Source organism: Chionomys nivalis, chromosome 3 (genome assembly GCF_950005125.1).
Source record: "Chionomys nivalis chromosome 3, mChiNiv1.1, whole genome shotgun sequence".
NCBI classification, from domain to species: domain Eukaryota; kingdom Metazoa; phylum Chordata; class Mammalia; order Rodentia; family Cricetidae; genus Chionomys; species Chionomys nivalis.
Window position 1 is genome coordinate 110,604,222 of NC_080088.1, and position 20,234 is coordinate 110,624,455.

The 20,234-nt window shown below is 47.5% G+C and overlaps 2 protein-coding genes across 4 annotated transcripts; both read left to right on the top strand.

Annotated features, from left to right (window-relative positions):
* Positions 1–3,429: 3,429 nt before the first annotated feature.
* On the top strand, positions 3,430–3,564 carry LOC130870825 (uncharacterized). The gene has a single exon (XM_057763700.1). The coding sequence runs from the start codon at positions 3,430–3,432 to the stop codon at positions 3,562–3,564; it is 135 nt and encodes a 44-aa protein (XP_057619683.1).
* A 144-nt stretch (positions 3,565–3,708) lies between these two features.
* Positions 3,709–20,105, top strand: Diablo (diablo IAP-binding mitochondrial protein). Of its 3 annotated transcripts, none has more exons than XM_057764517.1 (6): positions 3,709–4,019; positions 4,733–4,859; positions 8,537–8,668; positions 11,222–11,332; positions 11,430–11,545; positions 19,324–20,105. In XM_057764517.1, exons 1-6 carry the CDS (start codon positions 3,922–3,924, stop codon positions 19,427–19,429), a joined length of 690 nt encoding a protein of 229 aa, XP_057620500.1. In that variant the 5' UTR covers positions 3,709–3,921; the 3' UTR covers positions 19,430–20,105. The 3 variants fall into 3 exon arrangements, with proteins under 3 accessions (XP_057620500.1, XP_057620501.1, XP_057620499.1); XM_057764516.1 differs by having other exon boundaries at positions 3,718–4,019; positions 11,449–11,545; positions 19,324–20,101; XM_057764518.1 differs by lacking the exon at positions 8,537–8,668 and having other exon boundaries at positions 3,713–4,019; positions 11,449–11,545; positions 19,324–20,103.
* Positions 20,106–20,234: the final 129 nt, after the last annotated feature.

The following is a 20,234-nucleotide window of genomic DNA, read 5'->3' on the forward strand; positions in this document are numbered from 1 at the left end:
AGCGCAGCCCACCTTGTCTTGAGTGTTTTCCACTCCCGGGATTCTGTTCAAGTTTGGTCAAGTCTCCTTGGCTGGGGTGTTTATCCAGTGAACAGATGCCCAGTTGTAATCTCAAGTGTCTGCATTTGTTTCTGAGTCTATATTTGTTTGCTCAGAGAATAGCAGGGTCAGCTCCAAAAATGTACTCAGCACAATACTCTTTTAAAAACCACACACTTACTTCATCTGTGAACAAATAGAAATGGTGATAATCATATTATGCCCTTTGATGCACTCAAAGCTGTCTTTGTCTCTTAAGAGTGTGTTCTAACAGCTGGGCTATGGTGGCGCACACCTTTAGTCCCAGCACTCAGCACTCAGGAGGCAGAGGCAGGTGGATCTCTGAGTTCAAGGCCAGCCTGGTCTACAAAGCGAGTTCCAAGACAGGCTCCAAAGCTACAGAGAAACCCTGTCTCAAAACACCAAAAAAAAAAAAAAAAAAAAAAAACTCTGAGAAAGGCTGTGGGACGAACACTTATTCTTAGAGAGGTGGATTGTTTATATGCCATGCCTGCACTTTTGCTGAGTTGGTTAGATGGACCATTCTGCCACACCAGCCATCCTGATTAAAGACATCTACATAGACGCTATTAATTTACACATCTTCTGTTGCCTTAAATCCAGAAACTAAGTACCTTAACTGGATTGACTGTAGAGCAAGAGAGAAACGGTCTAGGGAGGGACGATTGAAATGGGAGGTTTCTTGTGAACTAGGAAGGTCTCCATATGAACCCTATTCTATTCCTGCTCTGCTTCTCTAGAATCAGGTTGTGATTGATCACTGCATGCTGGTCTGCCTTGTTCTCGTGTACACAAAGGCTAGCTCGAAGCTGGGCACAGTGGCCCATCTTTACTGTGAGGCAGAAAGATGGAGAGTTGTAGGTCAGCTGGGTTATATATCAGACCCTGTGGGGGGGGGACTCGTTCAGTGTGTGGTAGGAGAGCTGATGAGCACATACATGGGCCTGCCTTCCATTCTCAGGACAACACGGAGAAAAAGAAAAGGGCTTGACCCTAGGAGGAAATTTTGTGTTCTGAGGAGTTAAATTCAAGCAAATATACTTCTGTTGTTGAGACAAGGTCTCCCTCTATAGGCCAGGCTGGCGCTGAATTCAGTTCTTCTGCCTCAGACTACCAAGTGCGAGGATTTACATGCCCAAAACTTTTAAACAGCAAAATGAACTAAGCATCCAAAGCAAGGGGCTGTGATAACAGATGGCAAAGCGTGGGATGCGGCATATATCCCTGTCTCTAGGGATGTTGCCTCTAGGCGGTCAGTGGTGCTCCAGGGGCTGATGCATTATTTATGACAGAGGAGGCCTCTCAGGCCGTAGAAGGAAGGAAAAGGCAGTATGTGAAAATTCTCATTATTTATAAATAGATTAATGTGAATTTTATTCCATGTTGTAGTTCTTTATGTAGTTTATGTAGAGTGTGTGTGAGTGTATGTGTGTGTTTATATACATTCACACCATAGCAATCAGAGGACAGCTTTCAAGGACTTGGTTCTTTCTCCATGTGAGTCCTGAGGATCGAATTCAGGTTGTCAGGCCGGTGGCAAGCTCCTTTACCTGCTGAGCCAATCTTGTCAGCCCCCATGAAGTATTTCTTTGCTTAAGTTACTCTGTTGCTATAAAATACCCCAGTTTGGCAGGTTTGTAGATGGTTCAAAGCATAAACCACATAACTGCCTTGAAGCATCCATTTGAAGACTGGGTGGGGAGGGATCTGAACTTCTCTGTCTGCCACTCTGGTATAGGTGACGGCATTCATCTTAGCCAAAGCATGGGAGCCCTTCAGATGTCCAGTCCTCTGGGGGAGCAATTACTACGCACTGGCTTCCTGAGCTGCGTGTTGATGTTCTGCTCCTGTTTTCGAGCAGGCTTCACCAAGGCAATGATTTGATAATAAGAGATCCTGATTAAATTAAGGGGCCATTTGCTTCTGGATGATGATGTTATAAAAGGTTGACGTCCACACTGCCTGTTCTTCCAAAGGTCAAAAAATAGTCTTCATAATCTAGTATAAGCAGAAGAATAAGCTGTATATCTGTGCTTGCTTATCCTTGGCAGTAACTTCGGGGAAAGGGAAAGTGTCCTTTGCTTTCCCAGCTGGCTCCTTTTGTTGCCTCACTTCTGTAGATGAACTTGGAAGTGGCCCGGGTAATGAGTTTGCAAACTGCTAAACTCTGTAAATTAGGATCATGCACCCTGGGGCATGAGTCTCACATACACATGTGCGTGTTCACACTTGCCTTTCTTAAGACAGCGGCCGTGGCGAACGTGCAGTGGTTCTGCCAGGCCTCTTGACAGGACTGCTTTCAGTTTTAGACACATTGGCGGTACAGCCCAGCTGGGGTGTTTAGACAAGCAAGACAAGAAGGGGCTTGAAATACCCCCTGGGGTACCAGTTGTTCAGCCCATTTAAGTCAGGAGCCTTGAAAATCGCTGATGCCTCGTCCTGTAGACTGGAGGTGACACAGGCAGAGGGCGGGCACGGCTGCCAGGGCCCCGCCTGGCCTAGGATTGCCTGTGCGCAGCTCCCTGGGATCTCAGAAACCACACAGAGGTTGTAATTGGCCGCTAGACCACACCTAGTTGTTGAGTGCTTCAGCTGCCTGAAGACCTCAGCTCTGCCGAGATCGCTGCAGTGTGCACAAGTCTCTCTTCAGCCGACCAGAGAGAAGCTGTGGAAGCTGTGGCGGGGAAGAGTCGTGGAAACTTTGCCAAGTGAGTAAATTGGGAAGAGTGGGAAGCTAGACACCAGCATTGAGGGAATCTGCTAGGCAAGGCAGCAGTGAAGATGAGCTAGTTTGTGACTCTTAGCGTCTGAGGTGAAATCTGCACGGATGGGGTGTGTAAAACATATTGGGAATGATGTGAGCCCAAGATCAAATTGGTACTATTACTTGGCGCCCTTCGGTTTTAATCCTGACTGGCTGCAAGGAAAGCATGCTGGGGCACACAAACACACACATCCTTAAAGTATACTGTCGACAAGCCTGGGGTCAGGACGATGACAGAGGAAATGAGCAATGGCCTGCTGCTTCTCCAATCCAAGGCAGGCCCACAGACAGGGCTGCAGCTTGGGTGACGGGAAAATCAAGCTATCCTCCACCAGCCCATTAGCGGCACCAGCTGCATTAAAAATGCAAGAGGTGGTGGCAAGAGAGGGCTGCGTTGGAGTCTAATGCAAAACTAGGACTGGGAAAGACCAGGCCCTTTCCCCTGTTGGAGCTCAGATGCCAGTGAGAGGGAGTGTGGGCAACTACTGCTTTAGAAGGCACATTTTCCAGTGCAGAACAGCACTTGGGGCTTCTTTGGCCCTGGAAGAGTGCTGTCCCGCCACACGCACCCTATGCGGGCTCAGGCTCCAGGTCTCTTCAGGGCGATGCCGGCCTCGTCCACCGTCCACGTGTTGCAGCTGCTGCGGGAACTGCTCGCCTTCGTGCTCCTCAGCTACACGGTGCTCATCGGGGCGCTGCTGCTGGCCGGCTGGACCACCTACTTCCTGGTGCTGAAGTGACAGCGCCCGGCCGGCCGGCTCGCCCCGCCCCGCCCCGCCCCGCCCCGCGGAGCACGGTCCCCTCTCCAGGCCCCGCCCCTCGGAGCACGTTCCCCTCCGCAGGCCCCGCCCCGCCCCCAGCCCACCGCCCGCGTCTAGGCGCGCGACCCCGCTCCGCACCCCCCGAGCCCCGGGGACCTGCCGCGTCCCGCGCCGAAGTGCGAGCGGTTGAACGCCAGGTGCGACCGTTACAGCCGTTTCCTAGCGCTCCTGTCCTGCCCTTTCCGCCTGTCCAATCGCAACTGCGTCCTCTAGTGGGGGCGTGACCATGAAGCCAAGGGTACCCGGGAGCCGGCCGCGCTCGCCCGGCTGCTCGCTATGCTGCGTCACTTCCGGCGTGTGCGTCCGCCGTCCGTCCGCCGCGGGATGGCGGCTCTGAGGAGTTGGATGTCCCGGAGCGTGGCCTTCCTGTTCAGGTACGGCAGTGACCGCAGAGAGCGGGAAGCGACGGAGAGGAGCCGGGCCCGCGGCGCCGGCCTGCGCGTTGGCCGCGGGCCGCGGCCTCCCGCCTCCCTCCGAAGTTTGCGGAGGGTGCCGCCTCCGTCGCCGTCCTCCATCACGGGCTCCCGAAAGCGGGTCCTCCAAGCCCGTTGACCCTCCAGTCAGCTCAGAGTCCCCGAGGATACCGAGGGACAGACGGGCCACGGCGTTGGCTCAGGCCTGGGCTGGCAGCGTGTTGTTCGCGCACGACCCAGGAGACTCGGGCGCCGGACGCCAGCGGCGCTCTCCGGCTGCTGCCTCCAGGACCTTGCTCGCGGGGACCATTCGAGACCCCGGAACCCAGGCCCAGGGTTTAGGGCTAAGTCCTGCGAGCACGAGAGTTTTATCTTGGCGTCAGGTTGCTAGCAGCTCGGAGGCAACTTTTAAAACTTCTCCACCTAGTGGAAAGCGCTTGTTGCTCTTGTTGGCCTGGAACTCACATCGCTTGCCCCTGACTCCCGAGTGCTGAGACTAAAGGCTTGCCACCACGTCTGTCCGTTTCTGGGACTCAACAGGCCACCCTGTGGTTTATTTTCTTGGAAGACCGCTGCTACCTCCTCATTTAGCCGCTGCTTGGACCGACTCCTGCAGACCCGAGAGCCTTTTACACATTGATTTGTGCTTTTTAAAATTTGACTTATATTTCCAGGTATGGACAGCGTGTTCCCGTCGTGGCTAACTCAAAGAAACGCTGTTTCTCAGAATTGATAAGACCATGGCACAAAACTATGTTGGCTGGATTCGGCGTGACCCTGTGTGCAGTCCCTATCGCTCAGGTAAGGGACGGTCATGTGATTCTCCCGATCTTCGTGAAGCCTTAGTTTTCCAAGTGCCACCTCCCATGATGCTATGCGCCGTACTGTACCAGCATCTCAGAGTTGAGCAGATTGCTCGGTTTCATTGTCTCACGTTGTAGAAACAGTAGTTTCCGCTTTTTGTCCCTGCTCCACCACCCCTGAATCGAGGAACCAGTGAAACTGAGCATCGTTTGAACTGGGCAGTAGACCTTTATCCTTGTAGCAAACAGAGAAGTAGAAGATTAACTTTGCAAATGAACTTCTCAACCTTTGGGGGTCCGGACGTTAAAGATACAGTGTAAAAAAATTGAAGGGGGATAGGTGGTAGGCTGGAACAGGGGAGGAGTGATCATGGTTTTCTGAGAGTGGGTGACTGCCCTGGGAATTGACATGTGCTTCTCTAGGGTTTTTATGGTTTAGTTTTCACTGAGGTAACCGTCCACTGCCTTGGCACTGGAGAGGGCACCTTTGACTCTCCTTGGAACCAGGAGGAAGTTAGTTAGAGGTTGCTTGCCGGTCCCTGGCACTCACCAGTTCAGACTAACTGACTTGTACAGGCGTCCTGTCTTCAAAGACAAGATTAGGACGGGGAGGGAAGGGTTAGTGGTGGAACTGTTTAATAGGTGAGGCCAGAGGGTTCCAGTCACCTAGTCAGTACTGGCATAAACAGTACTTCAAGTTGTTGTTGGTTTTTGTTTGGTTTTCGAGACGGGGTTTCTCTGTGTAGCTTTGGAGCATGTCCTGGAACTCTCTCTGTAGACCAGGCTGGCCTCGAACTCAGAAATCCGCCTGCCTCTGCCTCCCAAGTGCTGGGATTAAAGGCGTGCGCCACCACCGCCCAGCTCCAAGTTGCATAAAGGATAGAATGAGATAAAAGAAATACAGTCTGTTGGCAGAAGCCTGTCATTCAGCAAAACTTTACTGAACAACTTCTTTGACCAATACACTGGGAATGTAAAAGTGAGCGAAAATACAAATTCTTGCTATCATAAAACATCCATTCTGGGTAGAAAATAAGCAAATATAAGTTGAGTGAAGTGGTGTATTCCTGTAATACCAACACTGGGGAGGCTAGGGCAGGAAAATCAAAATCGTAAGATTAGCTTGTGTTAGTTACATCTTGAGATGTCTCAAAAAAGCACACCAAAAAGAAGGAAAAAAAGCCCAGCAGCGGTGGTAAATGCCTTTAATCTCAGAGGCAGAGGCAGGTGACTCTTGAGACCAACCTGGTCCAGGGCAGCCAGGGCTACACAGAGAAATCCTGTCTTGAAAAACAAAACAAAACAAAACAAACAAAAAACAGAAAGAAAAATGGAAATAGGGTGAAGTGGTTTGGGACAGCTTCATGTCAGTGTGCTTCGAGAAAGCTAAGGCAGAAGCCTGCAGCAGAGGGATTGGGACAAAAGCCTGGAAGCAGAATTTTGTGTGGTGCAGCACAGCAAAGTGAACGGAATAGAAGGAGGAACTGTTAATAGGTGAGGCCCAGGGTGACCAGGGATCAGATACTGTGATTTGATTTTTGTGTGTCATTGTAAGGCTTTGGATTTTATTCTAAACAGACCACAAAGGATTTGTTTTTGGAATATTATGTATGATCTTGTATAGGTTTTAAGGTTACTGTTTATCTGGGGAGACTAAAAGAGCTACTGTTAGTCTAGATGAGATGGTGGTACCGGCTGGCAGGCAGCAAATGGAGGGAGAATTGTCGGAGAAGTGGGTCTCATAGGAAGGAAGAACGAGCATGTGGGCGAGAGTTCTTAGAGCAATCAGCGAGGGCTGGTTGGAAAGCAGAGGTGGTTTAACCATTGAATTTGTGCTTTATGGAGAAGAACTGCATCAGAAACCAGCAAGTTCACTTCAATAAAGTATTCCTGATACTTCTGTATCGATTTTGATTTTCACATCTGAGACTCATTAACACCCATCTGTCTGATTTCATGTCAGCTCTGCATGCTGATTGATGAGCCTTAGCTCTGAAATGTCCACTCGAGCATCAGTCATCCTGATGACAAGACAAACCTAAAATTACATTTATTTTGTGTGGTGGCTGAGGGTATCAGAGGACAGCTGCAGGTTGGTTCCGGGGGCTGAGCGGGTTGTCTGCTCGGCAGCCAAGTGCCTCCTTAACAGCTGAGTCATCTCAGCCCCCAGCATTCTTTTTTTTTTCTATCTGAGAATTGTGGGGGTTTGTCCTCTTTTCTGTTGATGCACTGCATTCTGAGACCCAGGTACTAGCCATTCCTGGGACACAGGACTGGAGCTGCTGTGGTCTGCTCTCCCGAGCCCCATTAGTGCTACACACAGCTACACTGTGTCTACTTCTGCTTGCACTTGGTGCCTTAACCAGTTTCATTTCTCTCATGCTGACCAGGCTTTCATTTCCTTCCTTCCAAGGACCTTAGCCATTTCAGTCCTAGCTTCTTCAGTTCAAGTCACATCCGTTTAAAGCCTTTCTCAGTTCCTGGTCAGCTCCCCTGCTCTTCTGGCTACCGCTAGATAAATGTATGTTTTGATGTTTGATGGTCGTGGCTGGCACCGTGTTGGGTCAGCAGAACATAAGAGAAAGACTACAGCCTTCGGAGAGTTTGCATTGAGATTTAATTAGCTATTTTATTTCTAGGGAAAGTTTCCCGGCTGTTGTGTGTGGATTTCATCATCTGTAAAAAGAGAAATGAGTGAGAACACATTGTAAAGTTAGCATCATTACACTCAGGATTTCAAGATGCTGTGTCAGCATTTCCCTTGTGAGCAGAGTTGCCGATCTGAGTGCTTTTCATATGTGATAGATAGATAGATAGATAGATAGATAGATAGATAGATAGATAGATAGATAGAAAGAAAGATAGATAGATAGATAGATAGATAGAATGAATTTTTTTTCCCAAGACAAGGTTTCTCTGTGTAGCCCTGGCTGTCCTGGAACTTGCTCTGTAGACCAGGCTGGCCTCTAACTCACAGAGATCTGCCTGTCTCTGCTTCCTGAATGCTGGGATTAAAGACGTGCACCACCACTGCCCAACTAGGATGAATTTTTTATTTATTTATTCACGTATTAAAAGCCATTTCACACTCATACTGCTTTTAACAGTTATCCAGAGTTTTACACTCTCTTCAGCAAGACTAAGACAGTTGGTTTGGATACAGCAAGGTCTCTGATGAGAAGGAAAGGAAGTTACTGAGATGTTGAGTGGCAGCGGTTTTGAGCTGGAGTGACCAGATCCCATAATTCCGATGGAGGTTCTAGTGATTTTTGTTTTTCGGTGCAATAGCTGAGGCTATAGTGACTAGATCTCCCCTGCCCCAGCCCAGCAGTCTCCCCACGTCCACCTGGTCACTGTGAGTTCAGTCACATCAGCTCTTGGAGGTCTTTGCTGGAAACATCCCAACACAGGATTGGTAGTTTCCCGTGACTCTGCTACAGTTCCCTTGACACTCAGTTTTCTAGGAGAATGAATGTGGAGAGAAACATTACCCTCAGATTACATTCCTATGCTATCTTAAGTCACCACATAGAAAGCCTAAAAAGTTACCCCAAAGAAGTGTGCTGCTATGGGTTCATACGCATGAAGCACAGGGCTGGGCGGTCTCCTGAGACCTCGCGGTTCTCGTCTTAAGCTTTATTCAGGTTGGAAATTGAGTGACTGTTTGTCTTTCAGAAATCGGAGCCTCACTCTCTTAGTAATGACGCACTGATGAGGAGGGCTGTGTCTTTGGTGACAGATAGCACCTCCACCTTTCTGTCCCAAACCACATATGCTCTGATCGAAGCAATCACTGAGTATACGAAGGTACGTCTGTTTTGTGCAGTTTTCTTGTTCTGTTTTTCAATGTGAAGAGGTGGAGCCCAGAGGTCTACGGGCCAGGCCGGTGCTCCACTACAGCGCTACAATCCCCACTCCCCTCCTAGACTCTGATTTGCAGTTTCCAAACTATGGCTCACCACCATGTCCTCTGGTAGCTGTGTGTATTTTATTGGGACTTAGCCAGTCTTCTGTGTGTATTGCGAGAGTGTAGTAGCTTTAGCAGAGGTCATTAGGTTCTTTTTTTTTTTTTTTAATAGATTTAAAAGAAAAATTACCAGGGGCTGGACAGATGGCTCAGAGGTTAGGAGCACTGACTGCTCTTCCAAAGGTCCTGAATTCAATTCCCAGCAACGACATCGTGGCCCACAATCATCTGTAATGAGATCTGATGCCCTCTTCTGGTCTGCAGGTGTACATGCAGGCAGAACACTGTACATATAATAAATAATAAAACATTTTTAAAACAAATTCCAATATAAATTCCCACTCCCTCCCCTCCTCCCATTCCCTCCACACACCCTCCTATCTCATACCTTGGCCATTAGGCTCTTGAGCCTCAAGTATTTACGGTCTAGCCCTTTTTTATTTTTTTTTATTTATTTTTTTTTTTTTTGGTTTTTCGAGACAGGGTTTCTCTGTGGTTTTGGAGCCTGTCCTGGAACTAGCTCTTGTAGACCAGGCTGGTCTCGAACTCACAGAGATCCACCTGCCTCTGCCTCCCAAGTGCTGGGATTAAAGGCGTGCGCCACCACCGCCCGGCTCTAGCCCTTTTTTAAAAAGTTGCTGAGTTCTGGGTTTTTGTAGCGGCTCATCTATAAAATGCTTGCCTTGGTTTTATTCTCAGCAGCGTGGCGGTAGAACACACAGAATCCCAGCACTTGGGTGGCAGAGGCAGGAGGATGAGAAGTTCATCTGGCTCAGCAGGGTTTGTGATGACATTTAATCACACCAAGAGCAGCCAGCATGTGTGGTTCCTGGCTCTAGTCCTAGCCACTCTGGAGGAGGATTGTTTGTGGTGCCATGAGCATAGCAAGCAAGACACTGTCTTAAAGTCATTTATGCATTTCTTTTTCTCTGCATCTCTGTGTAGATGGCCAACAAAATTTTTATTTAGGGTTTTTTTTTGTTGTTTTTTTTTTTTTTTTTTTTTTTGGTGATAGGGTTCACAGTGTAGCTCTGGAACTCACTGTGTAGACCATGCTGGCCTCAAACTCAGAATCTGTTACAAATTTTTTAAAAAGCAGGCTATGGCCGGGCGATGGTGGCGCACGCCTTTAATCCCAGCACTCGGGAGGCAGAGGCAGGTGGATCTCTGTGAGTTCGAGCCCAGCCTGGTCTACAAGAGCTAGTTCCAGAACAGGCTCCAAAGCTACAGAGAAACCCTGTCTCGAAAAACAAAAAAAAAACAAAAACAAATAAAAAGCAGGCTATGGGTGATCCTGCTCAGGAGGCAGAGGCAGGCAGATCTCTGAATCCTAGACCAGCTGAGTTGACATAGTGAGAGCTTGTCTCAAATTTAAAAATTTTAACTTATATCCTGGATGATGCCTGTATTTAGACTGATACAGCCCAGTGAGGCACAAGGATGAGGAGCAGTTTGCTGTAGTAGGGTTTACTGATGTGTATGTGTGGGAGTGGAGTGCATACAGGTGCCCAGGGAGGCTGCGGGGGAGGGGTACCCTCTAGAGCTGGAATCATACATGACTGGTTAGGAGCTGCCCAGCCTGCGCTCTCCACACTGAACTCTGCCCACTTCTCCCTCCATACCTCCCTCTCATTTGAATGTCTTGGAGCAGAAAACCGGCTGTCCACTCAAGGCAGTTCTGATGACTATGATCCCTGACACCCGAGGACTGACCTTGGCCTTTAGCCCTGCCTGAGGAGGAAGGAACCCCACAGCACAGTGGACTAACGATCTTTTTCTCTTATCGTCGTCGTCTTCTTCCTCTTCTTCTTCCTCTTCCTCTTCTTCCTCTTCGTCTTCTTATTCTTCTTCTTGTTATTAGTATTAAAGTACATTGGTGTTTGACCTGTTATGTGTGTCTGTGTGAGGGTGTCAGATCCCCTGGAACTATAGTTACAGTTGAAAACTGCCATGTGGGTATTGGGATTGAACCAGGGTTCTCTGGAAGAACAGCCAGTGCTCTTAACTACTGAGCCATCTCTCCAGTCCCAATTCTTCTATATTTCTTTAAGACAGTCTCACTATGTAGCTCAGACTTGCCTTGAACTTGGCATTCTCCTGAGTGTTGATATGGCATGTATGCACTACCACCCCAGGGGTTTTCTTTTGTGGGGGAGAGGGGTTTCAAGACAGGGTTTCTCTGTGTAGCTTTGGGGCCTGTCCTGGAACTCAGTTTGTAGACCAGGCTGGCCTTGAACTCACAGAGATTCACCTGCTTCTGCCTCCCGAGTGCTGGAATTAAAGGCCACCACCATCTGGCAGGACCTTGTTTTCTAAGGTGTGACTGTCACTAGTCCTTCCGTCGTACCTACCTCACTTACTTTATACACTCATCTTTTATTCTGTGTTTGTAGGCTGTTTATACGTTAGTGTCTCTGTATCGACAATATACAAATCTACTTGGGAAAATGAATTCACAGGAGGAAGATGAAGTGTGGCAGGTGATTATAGGAGCCAGAGTTGAGGTGAGCAGACTTGTCAGCATTTCCATATAATGGTCCTCATTATAGTGTCTAAACGGTTATCGTGAGAGTAACTGTTAACCCTTCATGGTCTCTGGAGGTCTTTTCTGATCTTACAGATGACTTCAAAACAGCAAGAATACTTGAAACTGGAAACCACGTGGATGACTGCAGTTGGCCTGTCAGAGATGGCTGCGGAGGCCGCCTATCAAACTGGTAGGTAAAGGGCTGGGTTTTTGTTATTTCTTACTTTTAGTGTAGTTGTTAACTGAGGACTTGAGACTGTCTGATTGATGGTAGAAATATCTCTTGGAGCAGTGGTTCTCAGCCTAGTCTTGTGACCTTTTAATCCAGGGCCTCATGTTATGGTGGCCCAAAACATAAATTTTTGTTGCTACTTCATAAATTTAACGTTGCTACTGTTATGAGTCATAATGTAAACATTTGATATGTAGGATATCTGCTATGTGACTCCCCCCCCAAAGGGGTTGGGAACCGTTGGTTTGGAGGTTTCCCCATTTCTGCGTTGTATGTATATATGGTCTCATATAGCCTTGGCTAGCCTCAGACTTACTATATGTAGAGCAGGCTGTTCTCGGCCTCTCCAAGGGGCAGGCCAAGCTACCACATGAAGTCCTGACGTTTTGTCTGTGTTCACAGAAGTCAGGCTGCGAGTCTGGAAAAATAACTAGTGAAGCTGCTACAGAATGTTGCTAATAGCTCTAAGGGTTTCCTCCTTTTCTGTGTGATCATAAGCCTGTGTGCGTCTTTAAATAAGACAGAGAGATGAGCCAGTGGAGCTCTTCTCTGCTCGGGAGGGCCAGGGCGGCACTTCGTAGGCACTTCTGGGTCGTGGCACTCCTTTAGCATGGAGCTAGTCGCGTCATCAACGGCTGCAGTTAGGAAGTGGCAAACCTGAAATTAAGCCTTGCTTCATTTCTCCTCGGATACAAATGTTAGAGCTGGATATGGTGGCTTGTGCCTATAATCCTAGTACTTGGGAAGCTGATGCAGGAGGATGTCTGTGAATCTGAGACAAGCCTGGGCTACAGAGCCTTGTCGAGAGGAGAGAGAGAGAAATCCAGGTTACCACACTGGAATTGGAGCTAGGGGCCAGAGCTCTGCTCTCTTCTTAATGCACTACACATAAAATGTAGGTGTTTTTCCTTTCTGCACCAAGTGTGATTTAACTGTTGGTGTTTCTCCAGCGGACCTAAGAGAAATGATTAAATGTTCAGCATCTAATGTGATCTAGTCCCAAACCAGATGTGTGCTTTTTTCTCATATCAGGATATCAGGTTGAGGCTTACAGCATTAAGTCCTAAAAATGATTTTTTTTAAAGTAGTGGATGGTTTTATTTTAATGGCACTGTTGAGACGGTCTCACTCTGAGGCCAAGCCTACCTAAGCTTGCAATTATCCTTCTGCCTCAGCCTCCCAAATGCTAGAACTGTGGGCGTGAGCCATCTTTCCCAGCAGGTTTGTTTTGGAAAGTCGGTGCTATATAATTGTATTTTATACTGTATTAAACTTCAAAAATGAAGGTAGGAAAGCAGCATTGTAGGAGCCAGTGGCTCGCCAGATGTGGTGGGTAGCTTCTAAGGATGCCCCGACCCATGGGTTAGTCAAGGGAGACCCTACGGGGCGAGTGAGATTTGAAAGGGACAAGAGACACAGAGGATGGAGACAAGACAGGATTCTGATCAAGTCTGGTTTATTAGGAGAATAAATGGGGTAGATATAGAGCAATGGGAAAGAGGGAGTGGGTTCTAATGTCAATGGGTAACTAGGCAGCTATCATGAAATATGTTCCAGAGACTACAGCGAAAGTCACTGATTACAAGGAAACAGATGTTTTTAGCAATTAGTCAGAAAGAGGGACTGCTAGTAATATCAAAAAGTTAAGCCGGCCGGTGGTGGCGCATGCCTTTAATCCCAGCACTCGGAAGGCAGAGGCAGGCAGATCTCTGTGAGTTCGAGGCCAGCCTGGTCTACAAGAGCTAGTTCCAGGACAGGAACCAAAAAAAGCTACGGAGAAACCCTGTCTCGAAAATCAAAAAAAAAAAAAAAAAAAAGTTAATAAATCAGAATAATTGGTCCTTAGGCTGGAAACTTAAAAGATAGCAAAAAGTTTCTCACACGAAGAAGTTCTGAGAAGTGCATCAGGAGCCTCCCCCTCCGCCTGTGGGAGCACTACTGAACAACAAGTGTTCAGAAGCAGTAAACTGCAGGCCAGGACTCTTCTCAGAGAAAAGCCTGTAAGGTACTGGGAAGAGGAGCTAGAACCAGACAGTAGTAGTTGATTTACCCTGCAAAAGTAGATGCAGGATAACTGACAGCAGACTGAAGTTTTACATTTGATTAAACAGACCTCCACCTTCCTCCACTTGTGGAAACACTGCTCAGGAGTCAAGTCTGAAAGAAGAAACTTCCTTTTCTAAAACATGGAAAACTTTGACTATAAAAAGTAGTGGGGAGCCGGGCGGTGGTGGCGCACGCCTTTAATCCCAGAACTTGGGAGGTAGAGACAGGTGGATCTCTGTGAGTTCGAGACCAGCCTGGTCTACAAGAGCTAGTTCCAGGACAGGCTCCAAAACCACAGAGAAACCCTGTCTCGTTCTCAGCACTCGGGAGGCAGAGACAGGTGGATCTCTGTGAGTTCGAGACCAGCCTGGTCTACAGAGCTAGTTCCAGGACAGGCTCCAAAGCCACAGAGAAACCCTGTCTCGAAAAACCAAAAAAAAAAAAAAAAAGAAAAAAAAAACCCTGTCTCGAAAAAAACCAAAAAAAAAAAAAAAAAAAAGTAGTGGGGAGCCGGGTGGTGGTGGTGCACGCCTTTAAACCCAGCACTCAGGAGGCAGAGGCAGGAGGATCTTTGTGAGTTCGAGGCCAGCCTGGTCTACAAGAGCTAGTTCCAGGATAGGCTCCAAAGCTACAGAGAAACCCTGTCTCAAAAAAAAAAAAAAAAAAAAAGTAGTGGGGAAATAAAAGCATGCAAAGATTTTTTTGAGAAGTAATAGGTACTAGTTTCACACATTACAAAAATAGGAGGGGACAGAGAAAACATGGTACATTGAGTTGAGGCAGAAAATGACAAAGTCTATTAAAAAGTACAGACTTGTCTGGTGGTGGTGGCACACACCTTTAATACCAATACTTGGGAGGCAGAGGCAGGTGGACCTCTGAGTTCAAGGCCAGCAAGTTCCAGGACAGCCAGGGTGATAACAAGGATACCTTAACAGGCTGTGTCAGAAAAATAATTCTAGGCCACTGATACGGCTCAACAGGTTAAGGCACTTGCCACCAAGCCTAATGACCTGAGTTCAATTTCTGGACCCCACATAGTAGAAAGGATCCCTAGGATTATCTTCTGACCATGACTGTGGTATCACACGTGCTTGCACACGAGGATGGCAAAGTTCTCAACAGAAGCACACCTGAAACAGTGTAGCACAGAAAACCTGAACCAACATGGGTGTCAGAGAGGGAACTGAAGGTCTGAGCAACAAGGCAGAAACCAGCATGATAACAAGTGAGACTCACAGACCAGAAGATGTCTTCTCAGTCAGTGAGACAGGGTCTCTCAGTCAGCTAGTGTGGTTAGTGTCACTAGCCAGCTTGTTCTTGGAGATTGGCTCTCCCATCTCAGTCTTCCAGGCTGGAATTACAGCTGGCCTTCGTGCCCACCCCACACATACATGGGTTCAGGGGACCCAAACTCCTGGCCCTCACATTTGGGTGTCACGTAGGTTAACCACTGAGTCTCTCACCAAGATTAGCATTCATTTTATTTATACACACACACACACAGACACATACATGCATATACACACACATACACACAAAAATATATTGTTGACCTGCCTCCCCAAAAAAACCTTAATGCATTTAGGAACATACAAAGATTGATTTTTGTACCACACTGATGTCACTTTCTTGAAATTTTCACTCATTGCCCTTCAGCCCACTTCCTCCATTCCTGCTCTGTCAAGTTTAAGTGTGCTTCCCGGGATGGAAATGTAGCTCAGTGGTAGTGCTTTGGCATGCATGCGGCCCTGGACTTTGTTTTTTTTTTTTTTTTTTTTTTTTTTGTCTTTTTGAAAAAGGGTTTCTTTGTAGCCCTAGCTGTCCTAGAACTCGCTCTATAGAGCAACCTGGCCTCAAACTCAGAGATCACCTGCCTCTGCTTCATGGGTGCTAGGATTAAAGCCCAGCTGATGTCCTGGATTTCTTAGCAGATCTACGAGATCTGATGCCCTCTTCTGATCTGCACAGGTACCTCATACACATGACACCCACTCAAATAGACAATCAAAATTATTTAAAGAACAATCCCAAGCTAAAGAAGGAATAAATAGAAATGTAAAATTATTTAGAATCTGAGAACAAGTCCAAGTGTGTCACAGAAGAAGGGCTCCTAGGGCTGGGGACCTGCCTCAGGAACCTCCAGTATAGCATGAAGATCTGCCTTTGGATCCTCAGCGCCCATGTGGAAATTGCAGCTGTGATAGAACACATCTGTAACCCCAGAATGAGGAAGGCAGGAACACAGAATCCTTGGAGCTCGCTAGCCAGTCAGCCTAACCAGATACTGTGCATCAGGTTCAGTGAGAGGCCCTAGCAGAATATTATGGAAAAGTGAGTGGGCACACCCATATCGACCTCTTTCCTCCACACATGATCACGCCTGTAGTCACCAGCACTTGAGAGGTGGACTTGGGAGGATCAGTAGTTTGAGGCTAGCCTGGGCTATATGAGACCCTGTCCCTTACAGATTCCACAGAGTAGTTCTTGGGTGGTTATGCCTATAAAGCATATCTCATAAATATATGAATGGCAAGTTGTCTTTGTTGAAATAGGTACCAAAAATAAATTAGACTTTAACTCAGTAGTAAGTTACACAAAGAGTGGGCTTACAGGCTGGTGAGATAAGGTACTGGTGACCCAAGTCTGACCCTCAAGACGACTGGTGGAGTGTCGGGGAGCAGCCTTGACAAAATACCTCTTGCCAGGAGAGAGGCATAGGGATTTAGAAAATAATAATAAAATAGTATTGGGAGGGAATTGCTTAAAATACCCCTGACCCCAAAAGTAGGAGTAAGACAAAAGACTGCATTGACATGATACAAGGAAATGAACAGGTCGCGGGCTGCATTCATAGTTAAACATTCTGTTGCTAGAACAAAACAAGTCAGGCTTACATCATAGACCAAAACATTCTGTAGCAAACCACTCCTGGGTGGAATCAGTCCTTAAGGGAACTGGAACTTAGTTCGATCCTAGACTCTTGTTTGAGGTAGGTCTGTTGATCTACTTCTCTATTTCTGGAATACAAGGGCTGGCTATTAGCCACACCTGTAGGCAATAACCTTGAGAGCCCAGAACTCGGTTCCACAGCTAGGTGGGACCTTTGAGGTAGTAGCACAGTAACCTCAAAGGAACTAGAGGTTAAGTTCCAACTCTGACCTTTGGTCAATGTGGAAATAGGCTCATATTTTCAGGCTTTCACATCAGATTCCTGCAAGCTGTCCCGACTTCCACAGGCATACCCAGCTACTGCATAAGTAAATTAATAAAAGCATGGACTAGTGAAAAGCAAGTCCAAGAAAACAGCAGAAGAAAACATTTGAACATAAGTAAGATTAACTAGGCACAGTGTGAGAAGACAAAAGTAGATGGAAGTGGAGTATGACTTTGGGGTGTGTGGATGGGTTTTTGGTGGTAAAGGCACTGTGGTCTAGCATCACACTAGTAAGGCATTCCAGTAAAGGAACGTCACCGTAAAGCTAACACAAGGAGACGGTGAAGTGGCAGCTGCCTGTTTCTAGGATGCTTCTTCCAGTCATTGCAGGAATATAGTGTTGTCATTACTAACAACAGTGTTGTGGAGAAAGGAGCTTGGGATTTAAAATTAAGACATCAGCCGGGCGGTGCTGGCGCACGCCTTTAATCCCAGCACTCGGGAGGCAGAGGCAGGCGGATCTCTGTGAGTTCGAGACCAGCCTGGTCTACAGGGCTAGTTCCAGGACAGGCTCCAAAACCACAGAGAAACCCTGTCTCGAAAAACCAAAACAAAACAAAACAAAAAAAAAAATTAAGACATCATTATTGCCCAAAAGCTCTTTGAAAGTTCCGTAATTCTTTGACTTTTAAAATCCTGGGTTTAGGCCGGGCGGTGGTGGCGCACGCCTTTAATCCCAGCACTCGGGAGGCAGAGGCAAGCAGATCTCTGGGAGTTCGAGGCCAGCCTGGTCTACAAGAGCTAGTTCCGGGACAAGGCACCAAAGCTACAGAGAAACCCTGTCTCGGAAAAAAGAAAAAAAAAATCCTGGGAGCCGGGCGGTGGTGGCGCACGCCTTTAATCCCAGCACTCGGGAGGCAGAGGCAGGCGGATCTCTGTGAGTTCGAGACCAGCCTGGTCTACAAGAGCTAGTTCCAGGAAAGGCTCCAAAACCACAGAGAAACCCTGTCTCGAAAAACCAAAAAAAAAAAAAATCCTGGGTTTGCAAAGCATATTCTGTCCCTGCTTTGCTTTTCCCTCTAAATCACACAAACACAGGATTAGAACCCCAGAGGAACTAGCTATTCATCTTGCTGGAAACAGCACCACAGAAAAAGAAAAATTAGGCTATTGAGATGACTCAGCAAATAAAGTCTCCTGCAGCCAAGCCTGGCCACCTGAACTCAGTCCCTAGGACCCAAATGGTGTTAAGAAGAAAACTGGTGCAGGCAGTGGTGGCGCACGCCTTTAATCCCAGACAGAGGCAGGTAGATCTCTGTGAGTTCGAAGCCAGCTTGGTCTACAGAGAGAGTTTCAGGAAGGCCAGGGCTACACAGAGAAATCCTGGTGGGGAGAAGACCGGCTTCCACTAGTTGTCCTCTGACTTCCCCATGCACACATTCTCCACCTTGAAATAAAATAAACTAGCACCATCCAATACAGATCACACAGCTAAAAACTAGACAGCATTTCAACCTAGCACATCTAGGTACACAAGGGTTGGATTCTCCTCTTAAGAGACAGATATTAAATATAAACAACATCCAAAGACCATATAAATTTTTACATAAATCTAAAATAGGTTGAAGAATAAGGAATCCATAGAAGACTAATAGTAAAGTTGAGATTACATTCAAAGATGGATACCAAGCCCGTGTTATTGGGGCGGGGGGGCGGGGGGAGTTAGATCTTCAAAAACTAGAATTCCAGGTTGGAGAAATGGCTTTGTGGTTAACACGCTTCCACAAACATGATCTCTAGCACCCATGCAGAAACAAGCTGGGGTGCTGCACCCTGCAACACACACTGTTTTGGGAGTGGGCTCCCTTTTCTCTCCTGAGGGCTTGTCTGGCTAGCCAAAGTAGCCTAATCACCAAACCCCCAGTTCAGCCAAGAGACTCTTAAAAAAAATATCCACACTACAATGTGTATGAAGTGCTGACCAACCTGTAGTAAGTGTATAAGCCAGCACAGCACCAGACTAATAGCTGAGTGGGACTGACTTCTACATCGAGCTGCATGTCCCGTATGGGCATTTCCTTAAAATCAGGGATAGCTGAGCACCCACCTGGGTAGGGTGGTGCACCTTATGGGTGAGACAGAAAAATTCGAGGCCTGGCAGGGCTGGATGGGGAGACCCCAGGTTTTTGTCTCTTTTTTTAAACAATTGGGTACATATGTCCTTGGGTGTATGTGCATGTAGATGCCCACAGAGTCAAGAATAGGGCATCAGATTCCCTGGAGCTCAAGTTACGGGTGGTTGTGAGCCACGCAACATGGGCTGCTCCCCATCTTGGGTCCTCTGGATTAGCAAGCACTCTTCACCACTGAGTCATCTCCCCAACATCCAATACCCCATCTTGAAAAGCATAAGATGCAGATTTGAGCTCAGAGAAGCAGGATGGTAACCCCATGAGGGCTGGGCTGCAGACGCATTCCTATGTCTGACTTCTCTGCCTAATTGTGCTCAATGCACTATCCCTTCTCTCACCAGGAGCCGATCAGGCCTCTATAACTGCCAGGAATCACATCCAGTTGGTGAAGTCGCAGGTGCAGGAGGTGCGCCAGCTCTCCCAGAAAGCAGAAACCAAGCTGGCTGAAGCACAGACACAAGAGTTGCACCAGAAAACCCAGGAAGCCGGTGATGAGAGGGCTGACCAGGAAGAGGAGGCTTACCTGCGGGAAGATTGAGGCCTTGAGCCCACTGCCCTATCTGCCCACTCAGTGGGGAAAGCGGGTGATGGCATCCACCTGGTATCACCCCAAGTCTGCGGAGACAACAGGCTCTGCCCTTGCCGGTCAGACCGGAAGCCTTTTGTGAGCCGTGCCTGCCCTTTTCTGGTCTGTCTTTATGAGCCTGGTTCTTCCAACGCTGTCTCACTCAGCACCTCTCTCGCCATTTTTTTTTACCTTACACCCAAAGTATTTTACGAACCTGGGCCAGAGGAGGAGGGGCCTTTTCTGCATACCCTCAAGTTCAATTGCTATTTAGCTGCAGTTTTTAATATTACTCAGATTTTCAAGTATAATTTAAAGTTTGCTCCAAAAGAGGGAGGGAGCCTATCTGGTTTGTAAGATTTGTGTTTATAATGTCCTTTTTTCCCTGTGAGCACAGCTCAGCTAAGGAGTTTCTCAGAGTGTGACTGTTCCTGGTACTCCCCACAAGCCTTCTAACACATGCTTCCTGCTCGCTCCTTCAAGTTTCTCTGCTGTGTCCAAAGGAAGAGAAGTTGGTGTTTGCATTAAAAAAAAAAGTCATGCTGTGTCTTTCCTTCATTGCCTAGGTGGTGGGAGTTGTGGGCCCCGGGCCTTCCTGCAGCAAACGTTCCTGTTCTGCATATTGCGGGACAAGTTTGCCAGGTTTCAGCACTTTTAATCCAATAAGGTTGGTGGCATTATAGAAAT

Excerpts from the sequence above, each read along its gene's own strand:
- LOC130870825 (XM_057763700.1), top strand. The coding sequence starts at position 3,430 with ATGCCGGCCTCGTCCACCGTCCACGTGTTGCAGCTGCTGCGGGAACTG.
- Diablo (XM_057764516.1), top strand. The coding sequence starts at position 3,922 with ATGCTGCGTCACTTCCGGCGTGTGCGTCCGCCGTCCGTCCGCCGCGGG. Across the intron at positions 8,669-11,221 it reads CAATCACTGAGTATACGAAG|GCTGTTTATACGTTAGTGTC; the intron begins GTACGTCTGTTT and ends CTGTGTTTGTAG. Across the intron at positions 11,546-19,323 it reads GGAGGCCGCCTATCAAACTG|GAGCCGATCAGGCCTCTATA; the intron begins GTAGGTAAAGGG and ends TTCTCTCACCAG.